This window comes from Argentina anserina, chromosome 6, assembly GCF_933775445.1.
Source record: "Argentina anserina chromosome 6, drPotAnse1.1, whole genome shotgun sequence".
NCBI lineage: Eukaryota > Viridiplantae > Streptophyta > Magnoliopsida > Rosales > Rosaceae > Argentina > Argentina anserina.
The window spans coordinates 10580634-10601982 of record NC_065877.1 but is presented as its reverse complement, the minus strand read 5'-3'; the positions used below and the strand labels follow the sequence as shown (position 1 = coordinate 10601982).

The following is a 21349-nucleotide window of genomic DNA, read 5'->3' as shown; positions in this document are numbered from 1 at the left end:
TCCCATATTGATTAGGAAGTGCGAACTACAGGACATATGCAAAGAAGGTATAATTCCGAAAATTCTTCTCTCCACCCTGAGGAGGTTCACCTGCATACCACATATGGCTTCAGCCACTTATTTCCGTCCGTTTTTGTCCTGGTGTTAGTCCATTTTAGTTTGATTTAGTTTCTTTAGAATACAAGACATGGTCAAAAAATCAATTACAGAAGTTGGATCTTAGTGAAATTTAAGGTAAGCTTTGATCTTTTTCATCTTCGTTCTTCTTCCTTAGAAGGGGTGGCGTCAAGGGCGTCGATGAGAACAAAGTCGGAGCCAGAGGAACTGAAGTTTGGATGATGCAATTAGGATTTGTATTTAAGGGTGAACCTTCACTTGGGTGGAGTGAAGAACTCCGGTATAATTCTCCCGAAATAATACCAGGCTCGGACAATTTGTGAAGACTCCAATTGTGGTCCTAGCCCGTGGGATTCAGCACGACTCGAATGTTCTCTAGAGTTGGTTGCAGTTTGGACTTTAGACACCAATTTTCTCCAGATCCATGTTACCGCACACATCTGGTTTGGTAATGATAACGAAATACAGCAACTATATACAGCAACTTGATTGAAAGCACATCAACAAAGCAGAAGTTGAAGATCAAGAACAAAGATCAACCACAACGATGAAACTACTCAACACACGAGTAGTTCTTTAACTAAAACAAAGGCGTAAGTAACAAAAACTCTCCATGCTTGCTAAAGTTCCTCAAGCTTATATAATTCTACTAGTATCTCATCCCAAGCTTCATAAAGATCATACCCAAAGGCATATACCATGACAGAAGTGACAAAAGAAAACAAACTTGCATTTCCATACCAATACAGCTAGATTAATACTTGTAGTCCTTGACATGGAGACTCTCTGCAGCACCCTCACCAAGATTGGCATCACCCTTGTAGGTTCCCAAGGTAGCCTCTGAGTTGGCCTTGGCCCTTGTGAGGAGAGCCTCCTGTGCAGCCTTAACATTATCTGCCTTTCCTGACCAAGCCTTGAGAGTGCTAGCCTGAAGGGCACGGCCGAAGGAGAAGGAAAGAGTCCACGGCTTCTTTCCCTTGAGCTTGTTCATGGCGTTAAGGTTGAGGGTAGCCTCCTCCTCACTCTGTCCACCAGACAAGAACATCACAGCAGGAACAGCTGCGGGGGTGGTGCGCTGCAAGGCACGGACTGTGTACTCAGCAATCACTTCTGGCGACACCTTCTTGGCTTCAGATCCGGGAGTGACCATGTTGGGCTTCAATAGAGATCCTTCAAGAAGAACATGGTGGTCATTGAGAGCCTTGTAACATGCAGCAAGGACGCGCTCAGTTACATCAGCACACTTGTTGATGTCATGGGGTCCATCAACAAGGATCTCAGGCTCAACAATGGGTACAAGGCCATTCTCCTGGCAGATGATAGCATAACGAGCCAATCCATTAGCATTTTCATTGATGGACAGCTGAGATGGCTCATTGGCACCAATCTTAAGCACAGCACGCCATTTGGCAAACCGGGCACCAGCTTCATAGTACTTAGCACAGCGGGCACCAAGGCCATCCAAACCCTGGGTTGTGGTCTCACCGTCGGTACCTTTAAGCTCAACAACACCCTTGTCAACCTTGATACCGGGAAGGACACCACCCTCGTTCAAGACATAAACAAAAGGCTTGCCTGCAACATTCAAGGATCATCAATATCACACGGTCTCTAGAATATTTAAGGCACCAACCTCTAAAGACATGCAACTAAAATAATGTAGATGTACTTAGAGCCAAATTCCATCTAAACCATGAGGATTTGCAAATGAGATATACAAAAACAAAGTGACCACATTATGCGTCGGACAAATTATCAATAGGTAACAATATTAACAAAGGGGATTATGTCAAATACCTGCAGCTGTCTTCTGGTAGAGGGTTTCCTCGAAAAGGATCACTCCACTAAGGTATTGGAGGACACCAGGGGCAGTGAAGAGGAGCTCACGAAGAGCACGCCTGTTCTCCTCGACATTCTCAACTTTGATGCTGTCAAAACGCTTGCCAATTGTGCCAGTGGACTCATCAGCAGCGAGAATACCCTTTCCAGGGGTGCCAATGTAGGCAGCATTTTTAATGAGCTCATCTGTAACAAATACAAAATTCAGAATCCACAAATGATACTCCAATTTACAGGCAAAACTTGTTCGATATAAAGATTCCTAACTTTCAACATAAAATTCAAGTTCAAAAACCTCACATGGCCATCCATCGATGGAATAACGGATAAATTATAATACTCGATAATCGACAGAACATGAACATCAAATCCGAGCACAAGCGCAGATCACCCAGCACCTCTCCAACCAAAGTCATAACCCAATCACAAAACTACATAAGATCTAACAATAACATAATTCAATGGATCAATAAAAAAAATCGAAACAGAGTGACTAGTCACTGATAAAAGCACACTGACCCATATGACACAATGCAAATAATGAAATCCAACATGCAAATACATCACAGAGATTATACAAAGGTTGTCAATCAGGCAGAGAAAGCATCATAAGCCCAAGAATTAAAAGATGGCGAGCGACTGAAACAGGGAGGAGCGGTGATTTAGAATATGGGGAAGCAAAAGAAGAGAGGTGGGGTTGAAGATGAAGAATAATACCATGGTACTTTCCCTTGTAGGCCGTCATGTTTGTGGAGAGAGAGAGAGAGATCGGACGAGTTTGCAGAAGAAGACGATTGCGAACTAGAGAGAGGGATGAAGCGAGTGGGATGGTATTAGGGCTTTAATATGAGAGAGCGCCGAGGCCTTGGGATCACGATGTCTCTTCATTTTACTCTTTTAGCCTCATGATATCAATCCCTTCAAACAATGACATCATGGTTTCAATTAGGTTTCTAGACATCATCTTCGTTGTAAATTCACTAGGTCCAACCATTAGAAAAGTTAGTCACTAACTAAATTTACTTATTTTTCAAAATAAAAAATCATGTGAATGAATGAATGCTTCTTAATCAGCGTCAAGTGAGCATCAATGTCAGACTGGCTTACAACTTTGAATATCGAGTACTATTGAATAGGTTTGGATATGAGTTATTGACTAAAATTGAGTTAAAATACTCGTACTTTGCTCAAAGAAGGCAAGGATAATATTTGGTCATTTGCGAATATAATAAAGAATGAAAAATGAAAAAGGGGTTAGGGGTATAATAGGCAAATAAAATTTTGAAGGCAAATATGTAGCTCAAACAAGGTTCGGAAACCAGTGCGGAGAAAAAGGTGGGTAACCCCAAGGATGTAACCAAAAAAGAGAGAGGAAAAGGTGGGGTCAAAGTTTTGTGATGAGAAAGAATATAACGCCGCAAAACCCAATGAATAAATCTGCGGGCCGGTTCGGAGAACGAGTCTGCGGGCCTAAATTCATCCGAATACCGGGACTCAATTTTTACCACCTCTTGTCCTCTTCTATAGTGTGCCTCACTGCCACGTGCCTTTCTTCTACACCATTTTCTTTTTTTCTTTGTGTGAATTATGGCCTTCTATTAGTTTTCTGCTTTAGGTAGAAGATCAACTTACCATGTTGCGCGTTCATGAGACGTCAATTCTTCACCAGACATTCATACATATCTTCCATGGAATGGCTTCGTATGGTTTGTCCATCCAATCATTCGTGAAAATGAGATAATGATTAATTTCTTACAAGAAAAGTTGTAAATTTTGTGGCGTCGTGTTAGTAATAAAAAAATTGCGTTTGCTCAATGCTAGACTGCAAGTACCAAACTATTGTCTCCATCGAAAAACAAAAGTACCAAACTTTAACTATTGTGTGGATGAGATATTACTTCCTAGTTCATACCTCGGAGACTCCACAACAGCATGCATGCATAGCGTAACTTTTCAATTGCAGGCAGTTGCAATTTATTGAGATGTGATTTTATATGCTGATTATGCTCTAGCTAGGATTTGACTTAAATTTTGTAGACTTCTACGCTATTTTTTATCCTTTTGAAATCGAATACAATTCGTTCATGCTAGCTAACCGACTCCATCCCAATTTAGCAAAACATTTTGCCTCAGTTTATCCACAAACACAAATGGTTATTCGACGGCCCCTACTAAAAATCTTGAACTCATCGGGCTAATCTTCTGAAACAAGAGGAAAATTCTTGGGCTAAGAAATCCCGTAACACTAGTTGTTAATGAGATGGTGACTTAAATTTATTGGCACATGTGAGGCTGGGCCTCACCATTTGTGATCTTTCACTGAAATTAAATTGGCGAAAATGGTAGCTGGCCGGCCACTCCATAACACAATGCTTGTTTTGAATATGTATGGAGGTAATTCCCCTATGGAGGAGGTTCCTCTTTTTGATTTGGTGACTTGGGTGGCGACTCAGGATTTACCGGCAAACCTACAATACAAGGAAGCCATTATGTGTATCGGAGATTCTCTGTGAAGGTTGGTGAATTGGGATCGTGCGGCATTGTTTCGCAGGGAGGCGGAGTAACGCGTCCTGATCTGTTTTGATGTCAAGGACCGTGTGAGATCTTGGATGCTCTTTGAGGCTTCAGACTCACTTAAGCTGGAGCTGTCGTTGATTTTGAGAAATTCAGAGATTTTTGCCGGCGTTGTGGGTTGTTTCAGCATGATGAGCTCTGCTATGATAAGTTCTTGATGCATGAGAAAGCAGAGTTGATGCAAGGTCTACGGTTGAACATTGCTGGTCTCTCCATTCATTATGATGGTTCCCTAACCAAATATCCTTCTCAGGTCGAGCCAGAGGAATTGCTAGAGCCTCCTCTTGGCTTTCCGGTGGTGTCTTATGTGCCGGTGTCCATACCGTCAGGTTCCTTTGAGGTTGAGGTAATGCTTGAAGATGCTAGGGTTGTAATCACTGAGCTTGCCCTAGTTCTGACGGGGGTTAAGTCTGCTTCTTTGAAACCGGTGAAAGAGGCAGTTGGTAATGCTAGGGTATTTGTTGATTCCCAAATTTCTTTGAGAGTTGTGGGTCTGACGGCTTTTAAGTCAGTGGCACCGGTCATCAATCCTCTAAACTGTCTTACTACGACTGAATTACGTCGTCCTTGGAAAAGGTACTTGCAGTCTAGTGTTGTTTCTGTTGAAGAAAATATGTCTTTAGTAGTGCAGCATAAAAATGGAAAGCTTTGGGTTTCTCCTAAGGCTAAACGTAATCCTGGCCACCCTAAAGGTAGCACTAATCAACCATGGCTGCTAGAGAGATAGTTTTGGATGAGGCTGGGACTTCTAAAGGTTCTAGTAGGAAAATATATGCAAAGAAGAAGAAGACCGAAGTTGGTGCTTCTAGGAAACCAAAGGCTACTGAGGTGGAGCTGGTGGAGAGCCTGATGGATGTAGGGAACAAAGATCTAGTGGTTGTCGCCTCTGATGAGAACCCGACAGAGCAGGAGAGAGCTCCCTCTGTCGTATCTGAATAATTTGGATTGCGTCGTAGTGATACAATAGTGTGGTTGTTAAAATTTATTCTTGTCTGCTACATCATATGTATCCTATTTTTTTGTGTTTCATGACCATGAAAATGTGCGTTAATCTTGGCTTAGTTGGTTAGTTCTACTTAGGAATAGCTAGTTGCTAGTTAGTTTTAAAAGCCCGAGTCCGGCACGGGCCCGGCCCAGTAGAAGTCGACCTGAGCCCATTATTGTAATGGGCCGGGATGAGTGAGATAAATTAGCCCATGTGCCCGGCCCAGCCCGATTTCGTTTTGAGCCCTGCACGCCCTGTGCATGATAAATTTATAGGTTGGCCCGTTAAACACATAATTTTATAGTATTTATATAAATATATAAACAATTATCATTATTAGACTTGAATATTATAACTTTTAAATTAAAATCTTTTGATTATTTAAGAATTTTAACTAAGTGAAGAAAACGTCATTATTTTGACATACATAACGTTTTAAAAATAAGATTATGAAATATATTGTAGTACTTTATTTATTTTACTATTCTAAATAGTTATAAAACAAATATTCTAATTATATAATATTTTTTATTCTAATTGTGTCTTATGATGTTAATAGATCGGGTGGGCTTGAGCTTGGCCCGACATAGGCTTGGACCATGGCCCAGGTCGGGCCAAACTTGATGTTGAAGTAAAAGGATCGGCTCGAGCCCGAAACGATAAATAAATGTGTCGACTCGAGTATGACATGGACACGGTTTTGACCGGTTTAAAATGGGCTGGGCCAGCTCCAATAGGAATAGCTAGTTTGTTTTAGTCAGAAAATAAGCTTTTTTTTATAGGTCTTTGAGTGTGTTATTTTGGTTCTGCTTACTGAAATACATATGAGTTGACCTTTTGATTTTTTTTTAAAACACACACACATTGAGCTTTTTTTAGGTCATACTTCCCGACATGAGGCGAGAATATGACCCGAAAATGATACAAATGGCACGGGACTAATTAGGATCGACAGTTCTTTGCCTTTATGATTCATGTATGTGTGGTGGTTAGCAGGTATGGTATCCTACATTTGTGCTACTTATTTTGTGTTCACAAATTTGACGCTGTCGATTAAGAATGTTCCGAATTTTGGTTCGTTACTAGTTATAAAATAACTAGAAGACTAATTGTCGAATTCAAAATCTGTATGTGGACTCCTAAGGTATGACTTAAGAGTTAAGTCCATTGTTATGGAAAACAAAGCTTTTAACACCATCAACTTGCCGGACTGCATGTAACAAAGTAAGACAAGGGTCACAAGACTAATCGTCTTCTAACATCTTCTAACACCATTAAGGATAATAAATAACTTGGCCAACTAGGGTGATTAGTAACACTAGTCGTCCAGCGTATAGTCGCAATCCTTAGCACTAAACCAATTTCATTTTTAGAAGTCTTCAGCTCAATTCCAGCTATTCTTAATACTAAGATAACACAAATCATGAAATAACATGACTCAAATCCTTTTAGTTGGAGGTCTATAGGAAAGTCCCAACTATCAAAGTGAGGAGATTTTACTTCAACAAAAGAACATTGGTTACTTCAACCTATTCAAAACAGAAATGTGGAGATTTAAAAAAAAAACAGAAATGTGGAGTAATTTCAGTTAAGAGTACACCTAAATACAACCGAACGATTCCTGCTTAAAAGAAAAAACAATACAGTCTATTGACTCAAATCCATCTGATGTCTATTTCGGAATTTGCTTCAGTCTTGGTGAATGTCCTAACAAAGGATATGAATTACTCTGGTTTGAGTAGTTTCCTTTAGTCCATTGAGTCCATTCTATCTAAGCCGTGCAAAGAACAATGTTATAATGGTGACCCTTAAAAAATGGGCATGCCACAATGTCATGTTAAATGAATAAATGGTACTACCAGCTACCTAAAAAGGGCAATGCTTGTCCCCTGGTTTTAAAAACCCAAATCTCTATAACCCTCAATCCATAAGACCGGTCAGTAATCACCAAATAGGGAAACAAGTTCAATCTGCAATCCATCCCAATAGATAATAATGAAGCTTAGCTATTTGCCTTAGAAAGGAAAGAGAGAAAGAGAGGAGAGACATAGGATTTTAATGCCAGAAATGTTTCCAATACAATTTGATTCTATACAATTTTCAACTCCCCAAGTAAAGCATATAGCTTCCCATAAACCTGAAGATTAACCATTATATCTTTCAGGTTAAAACCCCATAAAACCAAATAAGAACTCATAGTCACTGTTAAATTATCAATCTTTTCTGCTAACTAAGAAATAGTTGAAAGAACGAAAACAAGAAAGACAAGTAATCAGTCAGGGCTCTTACAGGCACAAATCACCAAGGAAAACTCAGGCCTGTCCTGTCCCTTGTATTCAAGAACCTTCTCTTCCAGCCAGAGCCTGCTATCCAATCCACTCCTAGTCCTGAACATGAACACAGCTCGCCCAGATTTTGGGTTGCACAACCAGTCATGAATGTCCCACATCAAATCCACCAGCAGTCCATCTAAAAATATTGCTTGGTTTCCTCTGAAATTCCACTTCAACCTCTTCACCTGAAAAATCTTCTTCTTGTCAATCGAAACCGTTAGTACAGGGCTTTTCGAGCCTCCTTCGTCGTCTCTGTCACACTTGATCACAATGTCATGAGCAATTCCTGAGTCGCAGAATTGAGCCCTGGTTGAATACACTGCATTGCCAGAGACATTCTCACTCCTGGAGACCAATGAGAATTTCTTCTGTGATATGACAGTCATGTACTTCTTCAAGTCCAGCACTTCTTCAATCTTGTCACCAAGGATTACACCAAGTTCTGAGTCTGCCATAATTAATACATAAAAACCACTCGTTGGCTCTGGTGATCCATTTTCATAATCAGCAGTGGAGAAATCCCAAAACACTTCTATCTTCGAATTGCAGGATGGCCATGTCTTGCTGCCCTTTTCCTTCTGCAGTCTCTGGGAATTCGAACTCGACGATAATTTTGATTCACAAGATGAGAATGAGGATGCGGATGAGGAGGAGAAGGAGGAGAATGCGGAGGAGGAGGAGGAGGAATTCACTTTGTACTCATCTACATTGACAATGAGTCCTTGGCCTAAAACCCTGTTGTACCAAGTGAGAGTGATCAGAAGCTGCTTCTGGTTCAAGAGCTTAGCTTTGTATATGCATTTAACTTCATTTGGGACTGAATGAGTCAGCTTTGGGGTAACATAGGCTCTGTTTGAAGGCCCTGAACAATATGAATCTGATACCTTAATAGCATGTTCATTGTAACAGGTAGCTATACTCCTCATTTGTGTGTTGAAACTAGAAACCAAATCCCAGAAACTGAACAATAAAATAAAAAAACTCAAGATGGGAGATTGGTATGAGAATTGGGTTGTGGGGTTGGGAGAGGCGAGAGGGCTTTTGGTTTTGGTTTCCCCAAAGTTGAAGAGATGTGGAAGGATTGAAGGTGACAAAAGAAGAGGAAGGTACTTGTTCTATTCTTCTTCTTCCTCTTGCTCTCTTGTTTACTTCCGTGTGGGGTATCCTTTCTTATTCAGAGAACTCAAAACTGTTGAAATGGAAATCAGAGAGCGAATGACAAATTAAGGAGGGCACTGAAATCCATGTTCTAGGCCAGCCTATAGAAATTAATAACGGATTCCCTTAACCTTAATCCATTCTTTTAAGAAATATTGAAAGAGATGGCCATAACTCCCTCATATGCAATTTGCATTCATAGAAAAATGAAATTAATATTTATCTTAATAGCTCTGAGTCTGACATGATATGTAATACCGAGTAATTATTCTGTGTACTCGGAATATTATGTGGCATTGCCATACAGTGTACTCAGTCAATCATATTATTCAATGATGTGGTAAATATGCATGTGATGAAAGGAAAAAAATTATTTAAATATGAGTAACTAATCAGAACAAACATAATAAAAAATCTACCAATAATATTAAAGGGGTATGCCACATAGACTAAATATTATAATTTTTCATACCGAGTAATACCTGAGGATATAAAATTAAAATACAATCTAGCTTTAGTTAATCACCTAACCTAATGGGTCAACCACATTGTGTATTTGGCAAGTGCATATAAGGGGGGGGGGGGGGGGGGGGGGGTTTGGTTAGTTTTTCCTATAGAATAGGTCTTTGATATACATTGGACTTTTCATTTTAGGGTTGGGCCAATTTATTGATTATGATAAATATCATCATCTTATTTAACAACGTACAGTCAGATTTGATTGTGTACTGTCTTATATATTTAAGAGTATGGTGGGAAATAAAGTAATGTAGTAAACGGCAGAATCTCTATTGTTACTCGTTTGAAAATATATAATGTCAAATTATCTAACATTGTACCCGTTGTCACTGATGTAAAGACATCTTTATTCGTAAATTTACCAGTTTACCACCGATGTCTTTCAAAAAGTTGGGAGCGTGCGTGGAAATTTTTTTTAAATATAAGTAAGCCATTTTTAGATAGTAGTAAGCCAAACAAGGATATTTGAAGAGTGCTTTTGAAGAACACTTAGGTAAGGGTAGGAGCTGACTTTTGGATTCTTATATGGATAACATGAAGTAATGTTGATGATGATGGTGATGAATGGATGATAGTGATGATTGAGGCCACGAATTAATACCATGCCATGAGATTTCACCTACTACCTATTGCGTGTTTGACACTGATGATACATCTCGGATACACTTAAATACGCCGGACACGCGTATGCTTGTTTGAATATGTTTTGGACACGCGTATTTTTGCTTGGATACGATCTGGACACACACATGCAATAAAATCACAAAATTGCACATAGTGTGATTCAAACATTGGTTACTCCAAGGAGATATGAACTCCTTAGTCATTCATCTTGAATTGCTTTTGTGTATATTGATGCACATTTTAATAGATATAGCTATCCAAATAGTTTAAAATTTATATTAATAAAAAAAAATTTCTTGAAAATTTATCAAAATATATTTTTAGAAGGTCGGATTTTCCTCAAAAGTTAATATTTTAGTAATTGGTTTGAATCTTTATTTAAATTTTTTAAATTAAGAAATTATATAACTTAGATTTCAATTTTAATACCTATATATATTAAAAATATATTTAATTAACGTGTCAACTACGTATCCGTGTCCAAAAAAATTTTGATATGTCGTGTCTACGTATCAAATCGTGTCCGTGCTATTTAGCCTACTACATAATTGAATTCCTAAGAGAAATTTATAAGCCCTTCTTTATGGAATTGGTTAATGCAATTTAGTTATTGACGTAGTTGGGGTTACAAAAGCTAAACTTTACGTTTTAAGCAAAAGAGGAATCCCAAAAGAAGAAGCAGCCAGCAAATTTGTACCTGCCAAAGTACCAATTATAAGGTTTCACTTTCACATTACTATGTAATAAATCAAATTACGGTTACAAATTGAGAAATTACTCTCCTAGATAAGTTACACACGTGAAGCTTCACTATTTGGACCTCTTCCTTTGCAAGATTATTGTGTGCATCCCACGTACTATGTCATGCTCCCCCACATCACATGAGATGTGAGATTAGATAATAATGGCATGGAAACGAGGATGGGGATGGAGAAGAAGTCACAAATAAACATGTCACCATGATGATGTTGATGGACGTCTTGATGTGTGATTTTTTTTTTTTTGTTAAAAGGAATAATATGGCCACTCTCAAGCCTTCGTCATTAAGAAACCGCAAAATACATGGGGACATACTAACTGAATCATAAATCACAAGAGTAGTAGAACATCTCGAGATAATAACTAGAAAATAACCTTGAGTTTATGTGCTCAGTTTATTCAACTATAAAAGTACGTAATTCTAGCACGAGGTGCAAGATGATGACTTTGAGGTTGAATTTCACTTCTTTTTGTTACTACCTCAATTTACTAAATCCATTTCAATGCCACAAGACATATAAACTAAGACACCATCGTGGTTTCTTTACGTGTCAATTAAAATTTTCATAATACACGTAAAAAATTATACAAATTATCATGTCATGGTACTCATGTGGACAGTAGTGCCAAATTTAATTAATTAATTTCACTAACATGGCAAAATAATGTTGTAAGGGTGGTTTTATTTGCACCTCATACTTTACTATTTATACCTCTAATATTTTTTTTTTGTAAAAACTGATTTCCTATTTTACCCTCTCTGTTAATACACCTTCTCACCCGGCCATCTGTTAATCAACTCATCCAAATCCCAAAAGTTCTTTTTCTGTCTCTCTCTAACACCAAGTATGGCGATTCAAAACTTCTATTTTTGAGAGATTCTAGATTGAAGACACAATAAGTCTATGGCTATGCCAAGGTATCAATCGAAGTAAAATATAATAAAATATTAAAATACGAGACCACGGTTTTTACTTAAACGCTGAAGTATAGAAAGATTGAATTATTTGCATCGTTAGAAGGTTCTTCCCCTCTGATAATTTATCAGGAGTGATCTTAATATTGGGTGAATTTTGGGTTCCACATGAAAATATTAGAAATGGAATAAAAGAGGTTTCTTCCCCTCTAATTTTTTTAGAGGATAAATGAGGAAATAAAATTATTCAAAAATTAAAACAGATATACTTAGTAAAAGCACAAGTGCATAGAATTCCCGATTGTAATTGAGGAGTGCTAGGGCGCCATAATATAGCGCCAAATCTGGCGCCATAATTCTACATGGCATATCACGTTACATTGTCATATCAACAATTAAAATTATATAAAAATGTCATTTTAAATGAAAAGACAATCATATCCTTATTAATCTAACGGTTCTAAATTATTATAAAAACATTTTTTTGTTCTTTTTATCATTTCTTCTTTTTCATCACAATAATGCTTCTAAAATATAATTAAAAAATTAAAATTTATGAAAAATATGCTTGAAATATGTGTGTGCACGCGTGAAATATACATATATATATATATGCACAAAATATATTTATTTTTAAATTTTAGACGATGTAAGGTAACTACAAAATTTATATTTAAATGAAAACTTTTGGTAAGATTCTTTTGTTTTTTTGTTTTCTAAAATGAAATATTCTTTTTTTAGGGTATAATCAATTTAAGAGGATATGTAAGGTAATAAATATTATTTTTCCTAGAGTACACATATCTTGATTAATACACAATTATGTCGATGATAATCTTTATAGTGACAAATATGTCAAGATTTATGACTTTCTTATTTAATTAATTTACATTTACGATTAATTAATGTATATAATTAATACAATTATCATATAGACACACACACACACATATATATATATATATATATATATATATATATATCGCCCGCGTGTACACATACACACATATATATCTATATATTTCAAGCATACTTTGTATATATCGTATTTTTTATTACATTTTAAAAAAAATGATATAAAAAAGAACTGGGATAAGATTGTCGTTTCATTTAATAATCTAGAACCGTTGTATTAATAAGGATAAAAAGTTCTTTTTGTTCCGAGAGAATTACTATTCTACCCTTGTGTGTGTCTAAGCCTAATATGTTTCCTGTTAGGAGATAGATTAGCATCTCCGTAATAGATTAGGACTCCAAATCCTACGGGATTGTGGTTTTGTAATGCCTATATATAGGCCTCCATATCATTCAATAATACACAATTATTTCATCATGCATCACGTTATCACGCACTTTGCCCTAAAACCCTGAACTTTTAAAGCCCTAGAATTTTTTTTCTTTCTTCTTCTCCTCTGTCGGCGCACCTCCTGTTCGCCGCCGCTACGCCCCCCCCCCCCGATGCTACCCCCGCAGCCATACACGCGACCCCTGCAGCCCCTGCACGCACGCACGCCGCCCTCCCTGCAACCCCTACAGCCAGCCCCGCAAGGTCTTCTCCGCATTCGCTTCGCAAAAATATCTTTTTGCCCCGCAAGTCCCCGCATCAAAACATTCAAAATTGCTCTTTTCGCATATTCACGCAAGAAACGCAAAATTCACAAGCAAGGACTTCGCTCAAGAGAAGCTACTCCCGCATACTACAAACCTTCAAAGGTAAATTTTTCATAAACGTTCCCGTTTTTTAACATATATATATAAATTATCGGGCGCTATTAGCCATTTTCATGTCTTCTTTTCCGGCCTTCTTATTACGCCGATGAGACCAAAGAGGGATATGAATCCCCTCTTGGTCGACGTTTTTCGTGTGACGGTCTTGGGAGAGTCACGTTATTATTTAAAAGGGAAGATATCGATTTCGTGTGGTCGCTTGAGTGCACCGCTGTTTTAGGTGCGATCATGAGTATCGCCGATATGCATCGATTATTTTGTGACCATATACATCACAACCCTTCTAATTCCGGTTACATACTTGACTAGTTTCGATTATTCGAAACCTATACAACCCTCGTTTTCTCATGGATGCGTCGACATCACGACTGTTATTTGAATGTTTGAGTTTTCTTAAACTCATGTCTATAAACGATAATCTCAAGGTCTACGTACTCATTTATTTGAGTTGAAATTCATTACTCTGAAGCAGCACTATTTGCTGACAAAAGATCCCAAAAATAACACATTCTATAGGACACACTTAAAGTGATTCAATAAACGTCTATGACGTTGTATTACCAGAGTTGACCTTGAAGCATACTCCACATCCGAGAAACACATGTCATTTTTGGCACTTGTATCTATTTCTTGAGGAAATTTTGGAGATGGAAACGTAACATTCTTCCATTCTCAAGTAAGCACATTTTTTAGCCTCAGGCTAAGGCTCTGCCCAATTCGATATGCAAGATTTTGTTGCTACAGACTTTTGATTAGTCAATCTATTTTGATTATGTTTTCTGCTTACTATTTTTTCAAGTATGACGTTGGTATTGCCATGTTTCTTGCTCGACTTTCGCTTAAGTCATCTATTGGAATTTGAAGCTTGTTTGTGTTGTATCAAATATTGGCATATTCAATACAATTTCTCATATTTCTTGTTTACAAGATGGACTCGTGAGAATTTTATTTTCCTTGGCTTAGCATGCATGATCAACGTTTGCAACTCACGTGGTTTTTAAATTGGCCGCTTTTGGGTTACATGGGACCCCAATAGTACGACATTGTGAATTTGGACATTCAAATTTGGAAAACGGACCTCGGAACGTCAAAATTGATGTCGTTTTCCCCGTTACTGTTCCGACATTTTTGGAACGTTTTCCGGCGTTTTACCGACGTATTCGCCGCCTTACTGCCATTTTCCGGCATTTCCGGCACCTTCATCCGGTTCCTGCCGGCGTCCCCTATCGGACTTGAAGTTTCGGCCTCCATACCGGCCAGCTCCGGCCTCCGTCGGCCGGTTTTCCGGCGATCGGTGCCCCTATTTTCTGGCAAGTTTTTCCGATGATTTTTTTGTCGTTTCTCGTTATATTTCCAGCAATCTTTGCTGCCACGTTTTCCTAGTCCAAATTTCACCCGGCTCCATGGAATTCAGGCCATTGGTGGCGGCATCCCCTCTTTCACATGAGCTTGTGATGCCTCCCGTGTTTTCTAATGCCTCCATGACAATCTCTGATGCTCATCGCTCATTTTGCAAAGCTTATTCTTTTGCTAGATTTTAAGGAAGTCCTTATTTGCTAAGGCTCTAACCGAGAACATTTCATTCTTACAAAGTATTTAAGGTGACATTAGTGGAGCCTATCCAACCAAATGCAGACGTTTTTCGGTATTTTTATGGTATAGGTTAAGAGCATTGACGCGTTGGTCACACGTCGCTTTGCTTTCCGCAAGGAACACTGCATTTGCTAAGTTTTTAGCTATGATCATCATACTAAGGGCTCACCACACTTCCCATCCTCTCAAATCTAGTTGATTGGATATTGTTGGAGATTTCACCTCCACGATTTTTGATGATTTCGTTTTGCATGTCTACTGGGATCGTCATTGAACATATTATTCCTCATGTTCATTCATTGCACGATCTAGCAGTGCTCAGACTTGGTTATGGGTACTAACATGCTGATTTTTGTATAGAGATATGTAATGATGTTGCATGCAGTGACACTTATTCGTTTTAGACCAACAACTTGCCAAGTATTTAGTGCATACCAGATGGTTACTGTATACGATCCCAACATTCTTTTCATTAAACGCCTATTTGGTTAAAGTTGTTTATGTGCCTCTATTATAGTTATCTCAATGGGTCTACTTGAAACGATTAAGTATTTTGGTTGGTTATGATTTATGAATCACCAACACTTGTCCGTTATTTCCAATCCACAACTGTTGATCTCTATCATGCGATATTAGCAGACAGTCACTTTGATGAGACATACTTCCCGTCGTTAGGGGGAGATATGGAATGCTCTCATTCCGGTTTTAACGCCAGGAATTGACGTGGTGTGGCACTATGTCTCATTAAGATACCGCACTACTCAAAGTGAGCAAATGTGCAACGCATTATCTACCTCCAAAAAGTCAAAGATTCGATGCTCAATGACTATACCAATATTGCGAAAGTGACGAGATCGCACATAAATGTTGTGATGTGTTGGTAAGGTTGGAACTCTCAGAATATAAGAGAATTTTATATGACCTGGTCCTAGTACCATTAGCACCATCCCTGACAGTGAGAAGGAAGCCGGCGATGACACCATCGTACGCTGTGGTGTTGTCGGCGCCCGTGGTATTGCACCACAAAACAAGGGCGGCAAACGCAAATATGGACTAATAAGGGTTATAGCTTTGGTCTTGGCTCCTACCTAGATGAGGGGGAGACCATTATTCTCTGAAATCAAAACCAGAAAGAAACGAAGTGTGTAGACACAAGTATTTCGCCCATCATCAAGAGGTATTCTCTAAACATGTGTATCAACTAAGTTTGTGTGGGACGCTACAGACTCCTTTTGTTGATGTTAGAGAAGAATAGAAATCTCACAATTGATCGTATACATCACGCGCGTGTGTTTAATGGATTGATCTCCCATGATTGATGATGTATTTGCTTATGCTCTTATTCCGTTGTAAAGCATCAACGATGAGCAACTTGACCGAAGTGGAAAGAATCAATACATGCTGAACTAGACTTGTTATGTTGGTCGTTGTTCGTAAGTGTAATGAGAAAGATGAAGTCATGCGATATATGCAAGACTTATAGCGCAAAGATTGTCTCATTATCCTAGTATTGACTACGATGAGTTGTATTCTCTCGTTATGGACATAATTGCTTTTTGCTACTTGATCAGTAGTAGTGTCTAAGAAAACTGATTTGCAGCATATGATAGTGGTCATAGAATATCTGTAAAGGGATCTTGACGCAGATATGAGAGTGCCAGAGGGACTTTAAATGTCTCCAAACCACGGAGAGCTTATGTAATCAGATTGCGACGTTCGAGAGAACGTAGTACAATCGGTTGCAAGAACTCATACCCATATGTGTTCATATGAAAGCTAATTCTTGATTCTTTATTCCGTCTAAGTATAGATGATGAAGAGATTCGATGAGCTATAGATTCATATATGTAAGTGTTGTTGGGACACCATTGCTTTCATTATGACGTGATTAACTATGCGTATATGCATTGTCATTGGACTTGCATTGCTTCTTTGACATGGGTTTAGTTCTACACTTACTGAACCAACACAAATCCTATCCACACCAACGCCGCCAGTAGCTCCAGCAACATCAACGTACGCCTTGATGTAGTAGTCGACACTGGTAGCGTAGAGGGTGCGTACGGTTCCGTCTCGGACCAAAATTAGTCTTTCATTGGTCTATTCCCCCATTCTTTTTGCGAAAGACACATTGAATGTGACAAATCAGAATCTGTCCAGTTTCGTAGGTCAATTTCAACGAGACCTACAAGACAACTCGCTCGATGAAATATGGTGAAATTGGTACCGTTGGAAAGGTCTATGTGTCTACCTTCCAGGGATACCAACCATTTGTTCATAGCTATCATATTGAGTGAGTTATGGCCATTTTAGCAAAGTATCATAGTTCTGTCCGGAAATTTGCAAGTCAGTCAACTTCGACAGAGCATTGTGAACTGCTCCGATCGGATTAGGTTGTGAACTTTAGGTCATTGGAAATCCACGAGTGTCTACTTTCCAGAACATTTTATGGTTTGCTGATACCTATTTTGACGAAGAAGTTATGGCCGTTTAAGTGAGTGAAGGTCATTCTACCCGAGAATCTGATTTTCATTGCAAACTCTTGTTTTGAGTTGTTATGCAATCTTGTTTCCTAAGATCTAAGTTTGGCTAAGTATAGCATGTATGATCTAAGGATGTGTGGCTAAATTAATGATTAATCATTAGCCCAAGACTACGTTTGAGAAGCATGTAATGAACGTTGTATACGTTGTTCTTTGTACTCCATGATCATGGCACTAATTAGGGGAAGTTGTTTCGTAGACTTCAGGGGAAGTCTACCTCACATGATGCTATCAAATGTAGACGGTGCGTTGTGCTCTTTTTTCCTTCGATCAAGCTTTTGTTTTTACCTAAGAGGTTTTTATTTTGTTTGACAAGGTTTTTACCGAGGCAACAATGTGTGCACCATGCAACCTAGGCATGCGACACAAGGGGGAGTGTTCTGGGAGAATTATTATTCTACCCTTGTGTGTGTCTTAGCCTAATAGGTTTCCTGTTAGGAGATAGATTAACATCTTCGTAATAGATTAGGACTCCGAATCCTACGGAATTGTGGTTTTGTAATGCCTATATATATGTCACCATATCATTCAATAATACACAATTATTTCATCCTGCATCACTTTTAATTTAAAATAACATTTTTTGATTATTGTAATTGCTGACATGGCAAGATGACGTGAGATTGCAGCACCGGATTTGGCGGCATATTATGGCGCTAAAACATTTTCCATTGTAATTTTGGTGTACTATAATAAGTTAGTAACCATTGAGATTGCATGTGAAACACCGTATGAAAAAACCTTATGCAGTAGTGGAATTTCACATTCTCTATTAGCAAGCAGAAAAAAAAAATTAAGAAATAAGAAGATGGAATCTCCTTAGCTATTGGGTGTAAATGATGACAAAGGTGAGTCGAGGGAGCCTTGCCCGCTAAGAAACAAGACGACATGCATGTCTTCATAATATACCACACCAGTGAAATGAACTCGATCATGATCGAAGTGGCCATAATTGTCAATTACTGAGATCACGCCTGCATTTTGATCATTCATACAATTGCTTCGTAGTAATTTCTCTTTAGCTTGTTCGATCGCTGATGAACCAAAAATATGGCAATGTCTGTACTGAATGATTCTCTGCATGCCCAGACATTGATATTTTTGTTACTTTCCCGGAAAGTAGAAGGAAAGTTCTTCAATCAATATTTATCTCTCCCAGAAAAAGATATTGATCCTGCAGGGAGATAATAGTATCAAAGCTGCAACATCAGTACACAACATGAAGTCAAATATGTAACATGGCCACTAGTTATGTTATAATTCAACCAAATACCTTGAAAAATAATTTAAAGTAAGCTTTCGCAGAATAATAAATTATGATATACAATGATAGAGCAGTTAGAAATTTATATAGAAGCGCGAAAAAAAGATCTTTATCGAGAAATTTAGCTGAGAGTTTTGTCCCAACAGTTTGGAATATATCACTAAAGGCTTTTGGTCCATAGTTAATTCGAAATTGTTTATGCTAGTTTACTTCAAACTCAAAGTATGAGCATATATAACCGTAGAGTTAGAAACTTGTTCTTGTTAAGAGCCGGCTGCAAGGAAGAAGTCAGTCATGTAACTATGAAATCAAGAGTTAAGGGGAGAAACAAAATGGGATAAGTTTTTCTTTTTGACGAAGAACATAATTCAAATGCTTCAATCATCCACATCTTACATATACCTTATGTAAAGAATCTATCATTGATGTAAAGATGTGCAAGCCAAGTAAGAATATCCTTTTCTTATCCCCGATATCATATATGCCAAGCTCGTCTTCACAGAGTCATAGACCATAAAGCAATTATTCCTTGCATTGCGTTAGTGTATATAGCAAAACTGCATACATCTGTGCACCAGCTAATCAAAGAAACTGAAACTTTAGTACAGAATATGATCGATCTGGATAATGAATCAGAATCTATTCTTATATCAAACACCAGCAATTGTCATACCTATTCATCAAATTAAGTACTGCACAGCAGATCATATGTACAGTAGAGTTTTACATTCCATTTTCGGCATGAACATTGACTACCTTCTTTGTTTTGGCAATTCCATACTGTTTTCATGTAATCATGCATGTTCTAGTTATATGATTCCATTGATAATGATATAGTTGGAGACTGCCAGCGTTATTGCTTCATAAAATAACGTCTAAACTGTGCAATACCAGAGCTGTCATGACAATTTTAAAGAAGGGTTTTTAAGAGCTAGACACAGTTGAAGCCTTTGACTTGTTTGAAGAACAGAACATGATGAACTCCTCTTTGTGGAGCTTTCTCTACTAGATGGGGGGACTCATAATACTGCTCTTACACAATTCTGGCATCGATGTTGCTTCTTTACTTATTAACAGCACTAATCTTAATGATTTGATTCTCTCTATACAAGCTTTATGGTCATGGACTCATGGTTGCATATGAAAGCCATAAACAAAGGCGCCATTTGGAAAGAAAATAAAAATGATGGAATCACAAAACTTTGTCGGTTTGGCCAGTCTAATTTGGGTTCTTCCTTCACAAACTAGAGTTGGATCTAATTAGTTGGGCTAGACCTGATTAGAACATGTGTGCATTTGGTACAAGCCCAAGTGGTTTTGGAAAATTCCATGCTCGCATCTTTGATCTACGGTACATTCATCAGACTGATCAGTTAGAAATTTAGAATAAGGGCTGACGGGCTGTCTTAAAAGTATATATTAACTCTAACCTAGAAGCTAACCAAATTGAAATGTATTTTAACGGTCATATTTTTCTATGGATCATTAATAATAATCCGACATATTCTTTTAGAGGACAAATCTTATAACGTATTGCAATGAACGGTTGTAGTTACCACACCACGACAACACAATTCTAAAAAGATTATTAGTGATAGGGTTGTTAATAGGTCCTGGTTCCCTAAGGAACCGTTGGAACCGAACCGATTAACAACAGTTCGGTTTGATTCCTATAAGAAAAAATGATGTAACCCTTTAGAACCGAACCATTTGTATACAGATCGGTTCAGTTCGGTTCTAGTTTTTAAAAAACACAAGAACGGTTGGATTTAAGATTTAAAGCCATTACAATATTGACAGTTGGATTCACTTAGATCAGTACATGTCTATGTTCCCTTGAAACCCCTGTCGCAAACTCGCTCTTAGGAGCCTCTCACCTCTTCGTTCCCAAAGACAAGGGAACCATTGGAACCAAACCGATTCACAACAGTTCGGTTTGCTTCCTATAAGAAAAAATGATGTAACCCTTTAGAACCGAACCATTTGTATACGGATCGGTTCAATTTGGTTCTAGTTTTTAAAAAACACAGGAACCGTTGGATTTAAGATTTAAAGCCATTACAATACTGACAGTTAGATTCACTTAGATCAGGACATGTATGTGTTCCCTTGAAACCCCCGTCGCAAACTCGCTCTTAGGAGCCTCTCACCTCTTCGTTCCCAAAGGCAAAGCCGCAAAGCCTCTCCACTCTTCCACCTCCGCCGAGTCTCTCAGCCCTCCACCGCCTCCACCTCCCTCATCCCCTCCCTCTCCTCCATCTCCGACAGTCGGACACTAACATCTCCCTCTCTTCCACCTCCGACTGCGACGTCCGCTTCCACCATCGTTGTGCCAATCCGAGCACCATCGCCTCCAATTGCACTAATCCGTCTGCGTTCGAATCTAATGGCATCAAC

The 21349-nt window shown here is 38.4% G+C and overlaps 2 protein-coding genes across 2 annotated transcripts; both read right to left on the bottom strand.

Annotated features, from left to right (window-relative positions):
• Window positions 1–580: 580 nt before the first annotated feature.
• Window positions 581–2794, bottom strand: LOC126797752 (fructose-bisphosphate aldolase, cytoplasmic isozyme-like). The gene is made up of 3 exons (XM_050524465.1): window positions 2674–2794; window positions 1915–2142; window positions 581–1692 (listed from the first exon to the last, which is right to left on the bottom strand). The coding sequence occupies exons 1-3, from the start codon at window positions 2699–2701 to the stop codon at window positions 872–874; spliced, it is 1077 nt and encodes a 358-aa protein (XP_050380422.1). The 5' UTR covers window positions 2702–2794; the 3' UTR covers window positions 581–871.
• A 4800-nt stretch (window positions 2795–7594) lies between these two features.
• Window positions 7595–19911, bottom strand: LOC126797770 (uncharacterized). Its single transcript, XM_050524492.1, has 2 exons — window positions 19908–19911; window positions 7595–8697 (listed from the first exon to the last, which is right to left on the bottom strand). The coding sequence occupies exon 2, from the start codon at window positions 8301–8303 to the stop codon at window positions 7788–7790; it is 516 nt and encodes a 171-aa protein (XP_050380449.1). The 5' UTR covers window positions 8304–8697; window positions 19908–19911; the 3' UTR covers window positions 7595–7787.
• Window positions 19912–21349: the final 1438 nt, after the last annotated feature.

Excerpts from the sequence above, each read along its gene's own strand:
- LOC126797752 (XM_050524465.1), bottom strand. The coding sequence starts at position 2,701 with ATGACGGCCTACAAGGGAAAGTACCATG. Across the intron at positions 2,143-2,673 it reads CTACAAGGGAAAGTACCATG|ATGAGCTCATTAAAAATGCT; the intron begins GTATTATTCTTC and ends TATTTGTTACAG. Across the intron at positions 1,693-1,914 it reads CTACCAGAAGACAGCTGCAG|GCAAGCCTTTTGTTTATGTC; the intron begins GTATTTGACATA and ends TGAATGTTGCAG.
- LOC126797770 (XM_050524492.1), bottom strand. The coding sequence starts at position 8,303 with ATGGCAGACTCAGAACTTGGTGTAATCCTTGGTGACAAGATTGAAGAA.